General features: G+C 36.5%; 2 protein-coding genes across 4 annotated transcripts in view; both read left to right on the top strand.

Annotated features, from left to right (window-relative positions):
* Positions 1-12,950, top strand: part of LOC112681773 (glucose dehydrogenase [FAD, quinone]) — a 48,826-nt gene extending 35,876 nt beyond the window's left edge. For 2 of the 3 annotated variants that reach the window (XM_025552084.1, XM_025552085.1), the window contains exons 3-4: positions 764-943; positions 10,840-12,950. In XM_025552084.1, the coding sequence (XP_025407869.1) occupies positions 764-943; positions 10,840-12,261 (1,602 nt within the window). In that variant the 3' untranslated portion in view covers positions 12,262-12,950. The remainder of the gene's footprint in view (positions 1-763; positions 944-10,839) is intronic. The other variant, XM_025552086.1, reaches the window with a different exon arrangement.
* Positions 12,951-14,544: 1,594 nt separating this feature from the next.
* LOC112681804 lies at positions 14,545-15,118 on the top strand. Its single transcript, XM_025552119.1, has 3 exons — positions 14,545-14,591; positions 14,667-14,713; positions 14,856-15,118. Exons 1-3 carry the CDS (start codon positions 14,545-14,547, stop codon positions 15,116-15,118), a joined length of 357 nt encoding a protein of 118 aa, XP_025407904.1.
* Positions 15,119-17,746: the final 2,628 nt, after the last annotated feature.

The following is a 17,746-nucleotide window of genomic DNA, read 5'->3' as shown; positions in this document are numbered from 1 at the left end:
TAACGATCTGTCCTTCACAATTTTCGTATCGAATTAGCCTTTGTCTCCTTAGCCAATTAAGACTTTTTAAACTAACTTCTTTCCAAATATCCTGCTAATTCTCTTCTATTTTTTTTTTTTAAGCATTACAAACCATTCAGGCCTATCGCTGTTAATACCAAAGTTTTCCACTAATCTCAATCATATATATGGTTCATGTCCCCATGCTAATCGGGTCTTAGCTTCTGCATGTACTCTTTTACTAAACCCAACCACCATTGCTTCTGTCTACCACTTGGTCATTTTCTGTCCAATTTGTTCACAAGTACCGTCTTGATCATACTGTTGTCAGCTCTTTAGACGTGGACTGTCCACTCCGATCTAATCACTATCATCACTTGTAATCTCCAAAAATTAATTTCTGCGATTTTACGAATACTCGTTCAACGGCAATTTTCTCACTCCCATACCGCAAAACTCGCTGTGACACGAAATTATCCCACTTACCGCCCTACATGTCTTATCAATTCCAACGCATCTTACTTTTATTTCTCGTAACGCGTAACACTGTGGTAAGATCTTTTAAAAAATTTAAAAAATCTCTCTTGATATGTACAGGTCCTACTTGATTTTTACCTGTACATTCAGATGAGTATAAGAACAATAAAACGTTGTTCCGGTGTCCAAGCCCTCTGTCTTGTTATGATCGCAAAGATATAAAATATAATCATTGCCACTATAACGTCGCACGTGATCGTTTTTACTGATCTGTATTTTTTTACAGGTGCCGCAATGGAAAGTGCTGTTGATCGAAGCCGGCGGCGATGAGCCCACCGGTACGCAGGTCCCGTCGATGTTCCTCAACTTCTTAGGCTCGTCAATCGACTGGAGTTTCAACACGGAACCCGAGGAAATGGCGTGTTTAGGCAATGAGGAAAGACGTTGTAACTGGCCCAGAGGAAAGGTAACATACCTGTAGCATGAATCGTGCACTGTGCCGACCGCGGCCGATAAACCGATGGGTTAATAACAGCGATCATATTTTATTATTTTACCGTACAACATCGTGTTGTCCACGAGCGTCGTCGCTGGTGAACCGCCTCTCGTCGGAGGGCGGGATTCCGAGATTTCGCGAACCTAACTGCATAGCGAGAAATCGTGGCTAGCTTATTGTTACAAAACGACGTATAGTCTAAAACCAAGGAATGCGATCGATGAGCGCGTTTTTCCAACGATGATTACCGCCGTATTAGCGACGATCGAATTATTGTTATGGTCGAGACGACTTATATAAGGAAAACACAACGGTTCGTATACGTATATGATTTTTAACGAGAGGATTGTTTCGACATCGTCGTCGTCGCTGACCCGTAAAAAATTATATCAAGATCAACATGCGATACCTGCAACTCTCTTCCCAGAAAACGGTTGCCCAACCCGATCCAAAATAATAAACATTTTTAATAATATAATTCCAATTAGGAAACGGATTTATATAAAAGCGGATTTATATCGAACACGTATAATTATTTGTGTATAGGCAATTGATACTTAGTCAAAAGTTTTTAACGACCGGAATAGAGTGCCGAAATGTTATTCGTTGTCTCTGCACTCTGCAGTGATTTTTCATTCTACTTATCTGAAATTTGAAATATACACAATTTTATAGTACAATAATAGTATAATAATATAAATTATAATAAATAAATATAATATAATCGAATACTAAAATTAACCATATTGGGTCAGTAGTCGTTTTTATTTTTATTTTTCATTCCTATTGTGTATTTAAAATAAAAAAAAATATGTTAGTACTGCCATTTTCGCTTAAATGTTGTGAAATATTGATTTCGAATCGTGTTATTCTGTTTAAAAGCATGTGCATTGAACGAAAAAAAAATAAACATTAGAAAATCACTCTGGGCATTTAAATCGTCCAAAAAAACAGTTTTTCATAAATGTGTCGTGATCTAATAATAGATATATAAACAATATACGCATTTTAATAGTATTATAAAATGTCCTTGGCTTTTTATTTTTCTATATAAATCTTATTTAATAAATTAATGAACATCACATCGCATTAACCTCTAACGTAACATTTCATTTGATGCGTACGATTCCGAGATTTTGCAGAAATTGAAGTGACCATAATATTGGTTTGATTAAAACCTTCAGGTCAGCATTTCGTTTTCAGCGAGGTTTTCGAATCAGGATCGTTGGTCCGTATAAAACCGACCGAGGTTGTGCGGTGTTGTAAGACGGACTCGTGTCGACAGATATCGTTTTTTGATCTCAAGCCACTATAAGATATTGTTTTCGTGACAGGGGGAAAAAAAATAAATAAATACAACAAACGGAAACATACACAATAACTATACTTCGCTTGAATTAGTAATACTATAATCATGCAAATTTCACCACGGAAATCTATCGTTTTATAAATCTTTCCAAAATTAATTTTCTAAAAAGGACGACCGTCGCAGGTCTGTGCGAATTACAGTACTCATTATCAGTATTGGGACTTATCTAGATAAATTTTTTGTCATCTCTTATCTTATCTAGATAATTAACGCTAAGTTATCTAATTACTTATCTAAGATAAAATTTTTACTTATCTAGATAATTGTCTGTATTCTTGCCAAGATTAGAGTTATTTTTATTCTTGTATGGAGACGAATCCAATAAATCAGAAATCTTCAAAATCGGTCCAGCCGTTCTTGAATTATAAATTCTGTAAATAACTTAACTTTCTTTTATACATATAGATTTTATATTCATAATCATATTTCGTGTATTATTAATAAGATATTATTATTTCTTGGTATGACATTTCGTTTGTATTTTCATGTCGGGAAAATATTTTTGGTATTTTTAAACTTAATTTCTTATTTTTCCGTGGAAGTTCCAAATATAGTAGGTATTTGATTTTAGTATACACATGTAACTCATACGCTGAATAGTCATTACTTAACTCTTGGAAACCATCAAGTCGTAATTACTTAATAATTACTTAAGTCGTAATAATGAAAATCATCAAATTAATGTTATATGGAAAATAATTGTTGACTTAAAATAATTTTTTATGTATTCTGTATTCATCCTGATACGTACAGAGAAATTTTATTATTTTTTTTTTTTGTGTAACATTTTAGTGATTAACTATCATTGAATACTGTACATTATATATAAATACTGCTTAATGGTACATACACTACATTACTACAATAAACATTAAACACCTAGATACCTATTGATAATAATGATTATAATTGAGTCTTCATAGATATTATTAGAATATGAAATATTGACCAAAAAATAACATTTTTTGAAAATATTTTTTTTTTATCCAGATAAAAATGAAATCTTTTAATTTATCTAGATATTTTAATTTTTTTTATCTATTATCTTTATCTAGATGAATATGGACATAGTATCTTTCATCTTTATCTAGATAAATTTTGCATTATCTATTCCCAACACTGTTCATTATATAGTATTATAATATTTGGCGTTCCTCATCGCCTCTAAGCGTACGAATAATGGCCGCTGTCTCCAATTATCATTACTGTTGATTATAATTACACTGCGCTAGTTGAAAACCGCCACTGTTGCTTAATTAGTCTATGAAAAGAAATCCGCTTGCTCGTCGACACGTTTAAAAGCGAAAAAAAACCGAATTGTGAAAACGTATCTATTTGTAACCTATACACACGCGCTCACTATCTGCGTATAATATTATGCGCAACAGTGTCATCATCAAAAAAAAAATAATAATAATAATAATAATATAGGCGTAATTTTCATAATGTTTCTATCATACTGCCGACTCAATACATACAGAGTACCCGAACGTATATTTTCCGTTGGAAATATCTTTTCTTCCAACGGTTTCGTTTTAGTGTAATTTTTCAGTAGGAGGCCATATCAAATTCGTACTTACATGCCTTATTCTAATTCTATTTCTTTAAAATAGCAATTTTATGAAACAATTTAGTTTTGAAACTTTTTGAAGTTCAATTTTTTCAATTTTTTTTTCAATCGAAAATCCAATAATTGGTTTCATAATATTTTATCCCATTACAAATCATATGCCTATAATTAATACATAATGTTGCACAATAATGGAAGAGTTGCATGTGGATTCATTTTTGCTGCACAACTAGGAAAATAATCTAGACGGGGTTCTTTGATCCAAGACCACCCCACAAACCAATTCTTATGTGAGCCCCGTATCTCCACTATCAAGCGGATTAAATACAAGTGTATGTATGTGTGTATGTGTATGTTTGTGTGTGTAGGTGTATAGTTAGAAAAAGAGAAAAAAATAATGATGAAAACCACTTTTTTTGGTCGCTGAATAATATTTAGAATATGTACACATATACACGTTAATCCACAACGGTATGGAATGTCATATTTTTGCCAACAAACTAACAGGCAGGTCCTGTATTTATTTGTATAATTTTTCGTTTAGTTTCAACGTGTTCGAGATCAGATGCACCAAAATACGCTTATACCATTCATTTTGGAATCTATTAGCTCGTGATATCATATATTATACTTGGGTAGGTACATTGTTAAAATTTGCAATTGCTAGAATATTAGAAAACGTATATTTATTATTTATGCGCACATGGTTTCGATAACGGTTACATTACGCTTGTTGCACTACGTTGACGAAACATTCGAAGGCGGAGGGGGTTTGCAATGCTCGTATCCTTCGACGCAGTAATAATAATTGTTCTATGTCGCATCGATCCAGCGCGAAACAGTGATTAGTATTTTCTGATTGAATTGTTTTTAAGTAATGGCATTCATGGTTGGATGATGTGAAAACACGATTCCACGAAAATGTGGAAAAATTATTCGAACGGCACAGAAACTAAATTACTTGTTTATGCGCGAGCAAAGCAAACCAGCTATTACACAGTTTACGCATGACGTTATACAAGTATAACTAGAACAAAATATCTCAAGATCGTTGATATTCGCTTCGTTTAGAATATTTTGTTATTATTATTATCATTATTGTTTCGATAGGATTTCAAGGACTGGCATTAGCCCACTTCCACAATCCCGTATAACGTAATAGCTTCACAGTAGTATTGCATGATAAAAAATTAAAAAATAAGTAACCGTAAGTTTTTATAAAACCGTTAATCTTCCGGGATTTATCGGTATGGGCGCCGTTTTTGAATTTTTATTTATAAATTATTTAACCTTAGCGAAAACTAATTCGTTCGTCCGAGACGAGTTTAAATGGGAAACAAACGCGATGCAGCGATTTTGATTTGCCGTCCATGACGTTTATCCACAATAATAATGGAAGTTGGTAAATTGGGTTCTAAATAACCTTTTCTCGGTAAATTGGGTCCCAGGAAAATAAAGGCAGTAGGTAAGTTGGGTCCCGGGAAAAGACGGTGTGTCCGAATTGCATGCCAGGTTTCAGAGGGTTCTGTCCGAATTGCATGCCACGTCTTAGAGGTGTATGTCCAAATTACTGCCGGAAAGTCATGCGTTTGGGCGAATTTTTAAAAATTGCTATGTGGCTGGGCAATTTAGTATTTAGCTTATTTTTAGAAATTTTTATAATTTAATTTTTAAGCTATAGGTGCATATACGTACGTATGTATAGACATTTAATGATGTCCAATACCAGATAACAATATTATTATATCGATAAGATAGAGTATTGACTATAGAAATAAAGTTGTATGGATGATTAACTTTAAAATTGTATGATGTAATTTCTGAAATATCACCTATTATAGATAAGAAAGGTAGAATCGATGTCAAAATGAGAGGAAAAATGGATTGATAAAATACAGCATCCCAGGATATTAAAAATAAATAATAAAAAAAATTGCTAAAATCGAATCGGCATGCAATTCGGACATACAGTTCTTAGACGTGGCATGCAATTCGGGCAGACCCCTTAGACTTGGCATGCAATTTTGATGCAGCCGGAAAAGAAAGGTAGTAGGTAATTTGGGTCCCAGGAAAAAAAGGTAGTAGGTTAAGTCCAAGGTAAATAATTTTCGTTAAAAACTTAAAAGATACTAATTTGACAAACTCAAATCGACGTACAGTACGCAATGCACGCTACATAAATATAGAGAAAATATCAAATTTCGTACACTCGTGTCTGTGTGTAATCATAAGAACTATTATCAATATTAGTGTTAATTGATAACTGACACACGATATACGACAAACTAATGTACGTATATGCCTATATACGTATCTTAATCAGACATAGTTAAAGTTACAACGTTACGAGATTATTAGATCACAATGGAATCGATAACCGATAAAAACAGTGTGAATTGTTATTTGTAAAACGACTACGGCCAGGTAGTTAGTAGTTGGTACTCAATTTATCTACTACCTTTTTTTCCCCGGGACCCAACTTACCTAATATCTTTTTTTTCTCGGGACTAAATTTATCGCTTTCAAAATGTACAGAAAATATCGCGGACTCAATTTACCTAGCCCGATAATAATTACCCATTTGTCTATCGTAATCCGTTCGGCGTGCAGTGATTGCTGATTAATTAATCCGCTCCGAACACGCACACGTATACAATCAATCATAGTATATGAATCAAGGTGCTGATAAAAAAACAAACGTTGACAACGTGGGATGAAAAATCAAAGAAAAAAAAAAAAGTTAGTAAAGGGTAATCTACGAGCGAACCGAATTCTTGATTTTTAAACGTATGTTTGACTATAAGTGTTGTTAACTTATAAAATAAAAATTTGTTAACTCGTTTTTGCTTATGATGTGTAGAAAACGCGACAAATGCAATCTCTTAATTTGTAATTAAATAATTTTTTACTTCGGGACTAATATTTTAATGTTGGCCGGAGGAAATCCCGTAATAAGTACACAAATTTTGATATTCCTATTTTTTTTTTTTTATACCGGTCACTATGAATAAAATTGTATATCCTTATATGAACAATTTAAACTATATACTGGTAATTAATAGATGAACTGAACGGGGATTTTAAATTTGTGTTTAGAAACCTAAAAAAAGAAATCTCTAATTTACGGCCGGAATCGCCAGGTCGGTAGATCATAATTGAAAATCATTACGATACTATACCGTATCGTCTTTGTTGCCGCGATAAACATCGTCAGACGATAATGCAATAAATCATCGTCTCGTATTATGCAACACGTACGTGTTATTCTGTCGCTCAAATGAACCAGTCGTGCGGAATATTTGGGGACACAATGTGAAGCACGTTGAGGCTACACATCTATCTTATCCATCCATCACGGAAAAAATCAACTGAACAAGTTATTAAGTAGCTTAACCGTAAATAATTACTAATAATTTGCAAAACGTTTTTTCTATTTTGTCTCATCTTACAACGCAGAGTACCCGTTGTATGTCCGATCATTATTCCTCTTCCGTTTCACGCCCGCGCACCTGAGTTTACCGTCGGTGTCATTTGAACGCGTCTGAATGTAAAATTCGATTTGAATTCGTCGTTCACATTCTATCCTGCACAATGTCTCCGAGTCGATTACAAAACACCGTTACGAATCTGTCGTTTAAATTTTTTTTTTTTTCCATTCGAATCTCAACTTTCCATTGATGTTACATGTTATACATATGTTCGGGTGTGTGTATGTATATGTGTGTGTATATTGTATATTGTGACTTGGGTCGAATGACGTCTAAGCTACCTAATAGTTTTTCGCCCGACTTTATTGTGCCCAATCTCTTTATACGGACGACGAGAAAAAGAAAATAAACACGCGCCCGAGGCTCGTTATTTATACGTCATTACTGCAGTTCATTAATCCTTGTCCCGCGATTACGACGGCCTGTCGCATATTATATATACGTCATGCCTGCGCGTGTACGCGTGTGCGATAAGTGAGTGCACAAAACGATATCTAGAAAGCATCAATCATTGTGTTCGCACAGTTATACTCTTGTATTGTTATTGTTATTATTATTAAATCGTTTCGACGATTATACCGGAGGCAATCTTCGGCTACCGTTTTGTCTCAAATTTTCCGACGGGATGAACGAGACATAAATTACAATATTATATTGCGCGCACTGTGGTGTTGCGTTAAAACAATCAAATACTAGTGAAATCATTACGGTTATTGTTACATCACCGGCACCGTGGTACACAAGCGGTACAAGAGCGGACTGAATAGACGAAATTTCAGGGTGGAAAACTTTTCGGAGCCTACGTGTTAAGCAGTTAACAGTAACGAATAGTTTACGAAAAAATCGAAACATTCAATATACTTACCGACGACATCTTGGTGGAAGAATAATTTTCTCTTTTCAAATTTCAGATTCTAAACGAAGCGATAAGCGCATTTCTTTTTTTACGTTTTAATCAATTTCCTTGGTATAGCCTTGTCAAACTTTTGGACGGTAATATTCTAAAACGAACAAGCTATTCATCATCATCTATCATCAGAAACGTCATTCAATTATAAAACTCTTTGTTCGTGTTATAATCCGTTATATTTTAAAAGTCAATCATTGCGATAATAATAATAATAATATTAACATCATTAACATATCTTTGACATATCTTTTATCATATCTAATTCCGTTTTCGATCAATTTGTTTCACAATATTTTTCAAATCTATTCATTGCGAGACTGTTACCTTGGTAAAATGTTATATAAACCATTTGAATTAGTTTCGCATTCGTGGATTCGCACTGCAAAATTTTATTTCACACAACCAGGATTTTTTTGGTCGATTTTTCAGGGACGACGAGACGCTGAGATTCGTTTGATTTTTTTCGGCAAATTCGTTAAACGATAATTGCACGGTTACCAAACAATCTATCAATCGATAAACGAACGTTCCGGACTCATCACTATCGAATCGGACGCGTTTCAACGCGGCAAATATCCTCGAACGACCGTTAGAGGCAAGAGACGTATGAACGGCATATGCGTTCATCGTACACTCGATTCAGTCGTGATTCGATTTCAATCGAGTTCGCTTCTCGATGACGTCACGGTATAAAAGTCAAATCAGCCATATTACACTGTCAGCGTTGGACAAACACCTACTATTATTATTGTTATTATACTATTGGTTTTATGTCGGCCGTTTAATCAGGATTTCGAAACAGCGCAACAGTACCACAACGTGTAATTATCATCGCAGTTATTATTGTGCATTATTATTACACATGACGCGCACGCAATTTAATTGGTCGCGTTCTCTTAACACGAGAACGAGTTATCACGCAATCGCGGGGGGGTGCACTGTTGATCGCTCTTGTTACAACGATCGTCGTCGTAACGAGTTACGATCGTGTGTTCTGTCGAAATCCGTGTGTCACGAACGAGAAGAAAAAACGACTGCCAGCCCCGGTGGAGATCGCGGCTGCTCGGTGGTGAAGGCCTCCACGGTCCTAGAACGTTTTTATTTATTTGTTTCATACGACCCTTACAGAAATCAACTTTACTAACTGTATTGCAACAAATCATAGAACAATAGAATAATAATAAGAACTGGTGAATAAAAAAATAGAATACCATGGTTTAACTTAAATAGAATTCAAAAATCAAAAGTATAGGATGAAATATTCTTCGTAAACATACGTCGAGGTTTACAATAATCCAACTTCATGATTCCGTAATGCACGTTGCCTTCAAACCCTTGATCGTATTTTCTCCATCGGCACTCTGTTAAGATGTAAATCGTTATTTGTTCCCGATTGCCACAGCCACAAACCGAGTAGTCTTGTTAAATTCATGCGAAAGAGTGCCACATCGACCACTACCTGTTCGCAATCTGTTTTACGTAGACCGGATGCTACGAGGGAGATTCTTTTCTAGGACTTCATGATTGGGGTCGGGTACTAATCTTCCGGTTCGGTGCATAGAAGCTGGCCCACTCTTACTCCATTCCTCAACTTTATATCACTGCCTCATATCCCCGTATCACATCCCGGGATGTAATATTACTTAATGATGGCGCGGATGAAAGAATGAAACGAGTGGAAATGATTTCCAAAACTGTTATGTCGCTGATATGCCCACTGTAGTTTGAACGGACTAACGGCGCGAGCGAGGCAAAAATAAAAATAAATAATAACAAACAAATATTTCCATCGTCTAATGTACGTGCTACGTACCCAACAAACGGCACACTTTAGATGTACGCTCGTGAATTGAAAACGCCGTATCGTTCACGACAATGGTTTTTTTTTTATTTCGTTCGAACCCCACTTCAAACTCTTTCTGTAAAATCCTAGTCATTGGCTAGTTCACAGGTTACACCGACGTTCTAGAACCGATATCGAAATTTACCAATCATCAACTTATTGTACTGACATAGATCTGTGGGCAACTGTTTTAATGAAAAATTCACCACGAGCCTGTTGTTACAGATCGCAATAAATTAAAAAATTTAAAAAATAAATATCTCACTCAATATCCACTTATAGAATGTTCATAAGAGAAAAAAAAATATTTTGGTAGAATGTCTAGAAATATTTGGAAATAACACTTACGGTAAAGTATCCTGACACTTATCCTCTCACTTATAGATATGATAAAGTTGAGAGGTAGAAAAAAGAAATAATAATGCACGCTCGTATAGTTTTCAAGTATAAACCACGGGAAGTATGCCCATTGTCTAAGCATCCGGAATCGTTAAACTTAAAACACTTGAAAATATATCCGTTCGGACCATGAGCAACCGCGGGAAAGTATTTGTCCCGAGCACACTTTCCGGGATCGTGTAGGACCTCGTGCTTTCCGGACGATTCCGATCCCTCGCGCGTTCGATCGTAAACGGATTGTGTGTGTTAAAGTAATTAATTAAAGTATAAGTGATCTTTCGTCACAGGTGCTGGGAGGTACGAGCGTGATGAATGGCATGATGTACATGCGGGGTAGCCGGCACGACTTCGACGGATGGGCGAAGCTGGGCAACCCGGGCTGGAGCTACCAAGAGGTGTTGCCGTACTTCTTGAAGTCGGAGGACAACCTGCAGGCGACCGAGATGGACACGGGGTACCATGCGGTGGGCGGGCCGCTGCCAGTGGGCCAGTTCCCGTACCACCCGCCGCTCTCGCACGCGATCCTTGCCGGTGGCCAGGAGCTGGGCTACCAGGTGCGGGACCTGAACGGGGCGCTGCACACGGGCTTCATGATCGCGCAGACCATGTCGAAGAACGGGTCGCGGTACAGCTCGGCGCGCGCGTTCTTGCGGCCAGCCCGCAACCGACCTAACCTGCACGTGATGCTGAACGCGACGGTGACGCGGGTGCTGATCGACCCGGCCAAGATGGCCGCGTACGGCGTGGAGGTGCACCGTAACGGGCGGACGGAACGCGTGTTGGCCAGTGCCGAGGTGGTGTTGTGCGGGGGTGCGGTCAACTCACCGCAGCTGCTGCTGCTGTCCGGCGTCGGTCCCAAGGATGACCTGAAAGCGGTCAAGGTACCGGTGGTGCGCGACCTGCCGGGCGTCGGCCGCAACCTGCACAACCACGTGGCGTTCTTCGTCAACTTCAACATTAACGACTCGTCGACCACCGCTCTCAACTGGGCCACGGCCATGGAGTATCTGCTGTTCCGGGACGGGCTCATGTCCGGCACCGGCATCAGTGAGGTGACCGCGGTACTGCCGTCCCGGTACGCCAACCCGGTGGACGACAACCCGGATCTGCAGTTCTTCTTCGGCGGCTACCTGGCCAACTGCGCTAAGACCGGGCAGGTGGGCGAGCGCGAGAACGAGTCCGGCCGCCGCTCTGTGCAGATGATACCCGCGGTGCTACACCCCAAGAGCCGCGGATTCCTGAAGCTCAAGACTGCGGACCCTCTCGCGCACCCGGCCATCCACGCCAAGTACCTCAGCCATCCAGACGACGTGGCCGTGCTGATCGACGGCATCAAGATCGCCATCCGGCTGTCCGAGACGACCGCACTCAAGAAGTACGGCATCGAGCTGGACCGCACGCCCGTGGCCGGCTGCGAGGACCTGCCGTTCGGGTGCGACGCGTACTGGGAATGCGCGGTGCGCCGCAACACCGGCCCGGAGAACCACCAAGCGGGCAGCTGCCGCATGGGACCGCCCAGTGACCCGGCCGCCGTCGTAAACCATGAGCTCAAGGTGCACGGCGTGGATAGGCTGCGCGTGGCCGACGCGTCAGTCATGCCGGCCGTCACGTCCGGCAACACGCACGTGCCCGTGGTCATGATCGCCGAGAAGGCGTCCGACATGATCAAGAGCCGGTGGGTGGGTCGCAAAGCGTGGAATAAGTGGTAAGCCGCACGACAACACTACCACCACCTACTACTAGCACCAACACTCATACTACTACTAACACGTCACGTCGTCTCGGGGTAACGCGGCGCACTCGTCACTAACCGATCGACCGGGCCATTTGCACACGTAGCGGTTCGTCCTCCCGAGCTCTCCGCCGACACTGTTCACTAACAAAGAGCTTCCAAACCCGTTTGTTTTTCTCATCACCCTACACTTGTTGTACTTTTGCAGAACGACTACGCCGCCGCCGCCTCCATCCGAGTGAACTTTGCTGCCGAGTCCTGCGACCACCGGACCCCGCGAGCCTCCTCGGACGTTACAACTTTTTATCGCATCCGCAACACGTCACGCCCTGCATCGTTATTATCATAATTACTATAGTGTTACTACCGCGAATGCTCGTGTTCGTACCGCTGCAACAGGACATGATAATAATAATAATTATTATTGAAATAAAATTGAAAAAATTATTGTGACGATATCGTAATGGTAACGATGTCTTTACGATATTTTCGACCTGTACTAACGAACACGAGTGCCGCAAATTACACACACACACACACATATACTCGCGTATACCTATTTATGTTATTTACCCGTTTCATTCGATTTACACTGCTTAAGTATTATTGTATTTTCTGTGCGTTGAAACATTTTACAATACTACGATTATTACTATTAAGTATTTATATTGCATTAGATTATTGAAATTATATTATTATTATTATTATTATTATTATTATTATAGTGTTATTTTAAATATTTCACACGTCATGTTATGACGAACGATTATTCAATATTAATTTTAATCGACTAATTATTAATAAATTGCCATTACCAGAAATAAGGGCCATTATTATGTGTAACATTATTATGTTATCGAAAAGCCAATGGATAAGCTGCACCACGATCGCGACGATATTATAATTTTTATTGTGTACCGTTCCGTTGTGCGCGTCCGCTTTTTGGTACGCTCATACATAAAGCTGCGCGTTGTGTTTTAACTTTTAATAATCTGTTGTTGTGTAAGACGTACGTCGTAATTTTATTGTCTATTAGATCCACAGATTTGTAAACGCGTTATACGGTAGTAATATATTTCACACTTTAGGACAAATTTTGAAAATGTCTCCGTTTATGATAAAAATTATAACACTTGTATAATTAGTTTGTTTGATAATTTTCGAGTTTCATTTCATTGCATTAACGTTACAGACCGTATAACGTTGGCCGATAGCATTCATTTATTTATCTTTTATTTTACTATTATTATTATTTTTTCTAAACGATTTTTAAATAACTAATATATTATGCCGAAATCTTCGAAACCATAAAAATAATTGCATAAACCTACAAACAATATTATGTTTCCTGTCGCATCGTAATAATAGAGTAAACACCGTTACGCATTTATCTATCCACGTAATTGTAGTATATTATTTTAATGATATTTTATTTAGGCATTTTATATAACTGTATAATAATAGTACGATTAATTGTATTTGTTTTGTATTCAAGAAAAAAAATCAAAAATATTAGTAAAATTAATTACATTCTTATAAATTATGTTAACAATATGAACTAGTAATATTAGTCCTTAGTTAAATATTGCGTATTGTTGTACTTATAGCGTATACGGAATAAAACTGTATGATTTACATTGCATTTTTTTCGTATCCTTTATATTTCAATATATCCTATGATTTATTTTATAAAGCATTACCGTTGCAAAATTATGTATCTAATTGGTTTAGATTTTCGGATAATCCGAAAATAACATTAATTATAACATTTATAACCTTAATTAAAATTAAAATTTATCACGACTTCCCGCTTAATGATGATTGTGGCGATGCGTGTGCGGTCTGAAATCTGACACAACAGTCGTGGTATCCCGATGATTCGATACATTTTTAGTTTTTAGTTTTGAAATCTATTCGTCTTTCGTTCGACTACGATGTCATTCGGTCTCATCCATTTGGTTGTTTTATCAATTCACAGTATTTTTATGTATACATTTACAGTAATTCGAATCTCTATATGTTAATGTAATAATGTTGTCTTGAACTCCTAAAGTCTTCGAGAAAACATACTACTCAGTCTTAAGGAAGGACGACACGATAACACGACTAGTCGTGCTATTGAGGGATTTTTTGAAATATTAATCAACAGACATTTAAAAAATAATAAAATTAAATTTCATGACTTTTTTCTAATCATGACCAATTTGAATTTCTGTTATCATTGGTGGAAAAAGAGTTAATCGTACAGTCTAGCAATAGAATGAGGAAATCAAATTCGCCGGCCAAAAAATTAGCTGTAACTTTGAGGTATGTACATAATTCACTCAATATTTTTATAAGGTATTTATTGATATTAATTTTGTTTTATGGCTTTTTAAATAGATATCTTGTAACTGGCAAGTCCTTAAGATCCCTATCATTTGCATTTCGTATAAGTCATTGTTACTTAAATGCTATTAAAAAAATACATTGAAATTGTTGAAAATTGTTTTAAAAGACTCCGTACCATTGATTTTAAACAAACTGTAAAAGAATTTGCATGTAAATGATATTTTCCTAATTGTACCACAGCTATTAACAAAAAACATATTTGCATTCGAAGACCGGGTAACTTAGTATCATTATTCTACAATTACAAAGACTTTTTTTCCATTATTCTTCTGGCGATGGTGGATTCAAATTATAAATTGATTGCTGTTGAAGTTGGGTCCTTTGGCAAAGAAGAAGATAGTGGAATAACTTTGAAATCCAATATGGGACAGCAAGTTTTAAATGGGTCATTTGCATTTCCGGAGCCTTGTAAACGTCCTGGATCAGATAAGTCCCTCATGTAATGTAGGTGATAAAACTTTTAGTATCGTCCACTAAAATTATTAAAATTAATTAAAAAATTAAAACAAAAGTACCTATTTCATATTTAAATTTATATTTTAATAATAGGTACTATAGGTAAAAACTAAGTTGTACTAATGTGGTAGAATATATATTTTTTATTTACTTACAAGATTTTCCTTTTTTAATTTAAATATCTTTCCAGATTATTTTTATAATTTGAAGCTGCAATATTTTACAAGATACGGTTGTTTTGTACTTCTTCCTCTGAGAGCAAAAATACTAATTTCGACATGATGTCACTTTGGTGTATCGTGTATCTAACCTAACCGTACCTTTAACGGCATACATTGATTTTTGTATATTGCCATGGTCATTTTATTAACAATCTATTTTCTCATTGTTATTTTCGTTCGTAGATTTGATCAAGTAGTTTAACACATACCGTTCTATTTTTATGTTAGTAAGTTGTTGATATAGTTCCCTCTGAGAGCGATTGACTTAATCAGCGCTTTGTTCAGTTTGACCAGGGGGTGGACACAACACGGCGAGAACGAAATCAGCGGCCATTTTAATTAAGGTACTTTTGTTATCAAATTGTAATCAGTGATAACTGATATTCGTTATTAATTGTAATTTCAATTTTAGTAATTGTTCAATATGTGATATACCAAACAGTGTGAAACATGGCGACCTACTGGGTACCAAGAAGTTTTAACTTGTGGATCATTTTTTAGATAGTATGTCTACCATAATACAGGCCCATGTGCAGGATTTCAGAATGGGAAGTGTTTGTTATGTTGTTATGCGTTTGTAGCTTTATACTCTTGTCTTTTATTATACTGATAGTGTTTATACCTTCATATGGATACCAGGATACCTATCCCAACTGATGTCAGATGTGTAGCAGCTAATAGTAAGGCTTGTATAGTTTGTGTATTTATATTATTTTAACTCCCCCCCTCTTCTTTAATGGGTGGGAGAGAGTTGGATAAATCGTCAACTGCCCATCTTAAATCCTCAGTAAATACTGCTTAGCATACTATATGGGTGGCCACATGAGCTTGACACAAATTCCAAATTTGTCATTAATTTTATTAGTTTTGGTTACAGATTCGAAAATTATTACATTTTTAATTAAGTTAATTTTAACTTAGTTAATTTTTTTACCCATTAATTTTTAACTTAACGAAGTTATTAAAAATACATTAGTTAACTTTTAAACTAACTTAACTTACTTTTTTTTTATATTAACTTAACTTAACGAGTTAAAAAAAACCATTAACTAGCCCAGCCTTGGTATATTTCGTTCGAAAATTAAATTGTTAATACTTTTGGCCTGTTTTTTTTCGTTTCTAAATCTCCTTTACATAACCGGTAACGTCAATAACATCGATAATCGACTGTTGGTCTTTTGTGTAACAGCAAAGTTCCTCGATTTCATAGCCGATTATAGAATTGCCGAAGTTCGCAAGCGCTTCGGTTTTTGGCTTCCTAAAACAGTACAACGATTTATTTAGTCGATCGATTTGCGACTGCACTATTATCGCGCTTGTTTTCTTTTCAGTTTATTCGATTTTCGCCATAGCTCGACTTTTCGTACAAAACAATAATTTCAGATTTTAAATTGTTGAAATTGTTATGGAATCTATGTACCAAAACGTATTGATACTAAAAATTGGAACAGTATTTTTTTGTTATTCAAAAAATAAATAATATCAATATGTACCTAACAGTAGAACTATTTTTCAACATATGCTGGGTTTAAAACATTTTACGCACATTTGTACATTATAAAAATGAATAATTTGAAAGGTGACTTATCTAGCGGTATATCTAATGTGGCGTATTATTTTTGAATACTTTACTACAAATCTTCCAAAAACGAAGATAGGTCTTATGCATTGTATACTGAGAAAAATCGGTGTGGATCTATTAACAGAATTGTTTTGTTAAATTTGAATTATCAACAGCGCATGGACCAACCAAATTCAGAGAATGAGCAGAACATGGGATATATATGACCAGAGAATTGTGTTTGACTATTCACACTTGTAATCCAGTATACGCTACGGAAATGTTACTGGCATTATCGTACGACTGTCCTCTGCAGTTTTTTATGTCCATTCCAAGATTTTTCAAAAATGAGAGAACTGCGTGCTCCATTTTTTCAGATTTATGGCCTAATTTTGGTAGAAAACGCAAAAATCGTTCCACTAGAGTAGAGTCTTTCACATATCTCAAAATAAACGATAATTGATCTACGTGACTAATATCAGGAGTAGAATCAACGACAATAGAGAAGTACTTGCATCATTTAATTTCATTTACAATTTTGTTCGTTACATGTTTGCCCATCAAGTTTATAAATTCATTACAAATTGTTAACGATAAATATGACGTATTACCTTTACCAGGATTTCCGCGAATAGCAATATGATTTGCTAAAAATGAATCAAATTCTGCTAGTAATTCCAGACACATCATGTAGTTTCCGTTATGGAATGATCCAAATCGTTCATTATGTCCCCTGAAAGCAAGTCATCGACTGCTGAGTTTTTTAATCACTGCCAGGACTCGTTTTAAAACGTTTTTCCAATGATGGATTTCAGCATCAATTTGCGAACAAA

This window comes from Sipha flava, unplaced genomic scaffold (genome assembly GCF_003268045.1).
Source record: "Sipha flava isolate LNK unplaced genomic scaffold, YSA_version1 197_pilon_pilon, whole genome shotgun sequence".
Lineage (NCBI taxonomy): Eukaryota > Metazoa > Arthropoda > Insecta > Hemiptera > Aphididae > Sipha > Sipha flava.
The sequence above is the reverse complement of the archived record's forward strand: the minus strand, read 5'-3'. Positions and strand labels throughout refer to the sequence as shown.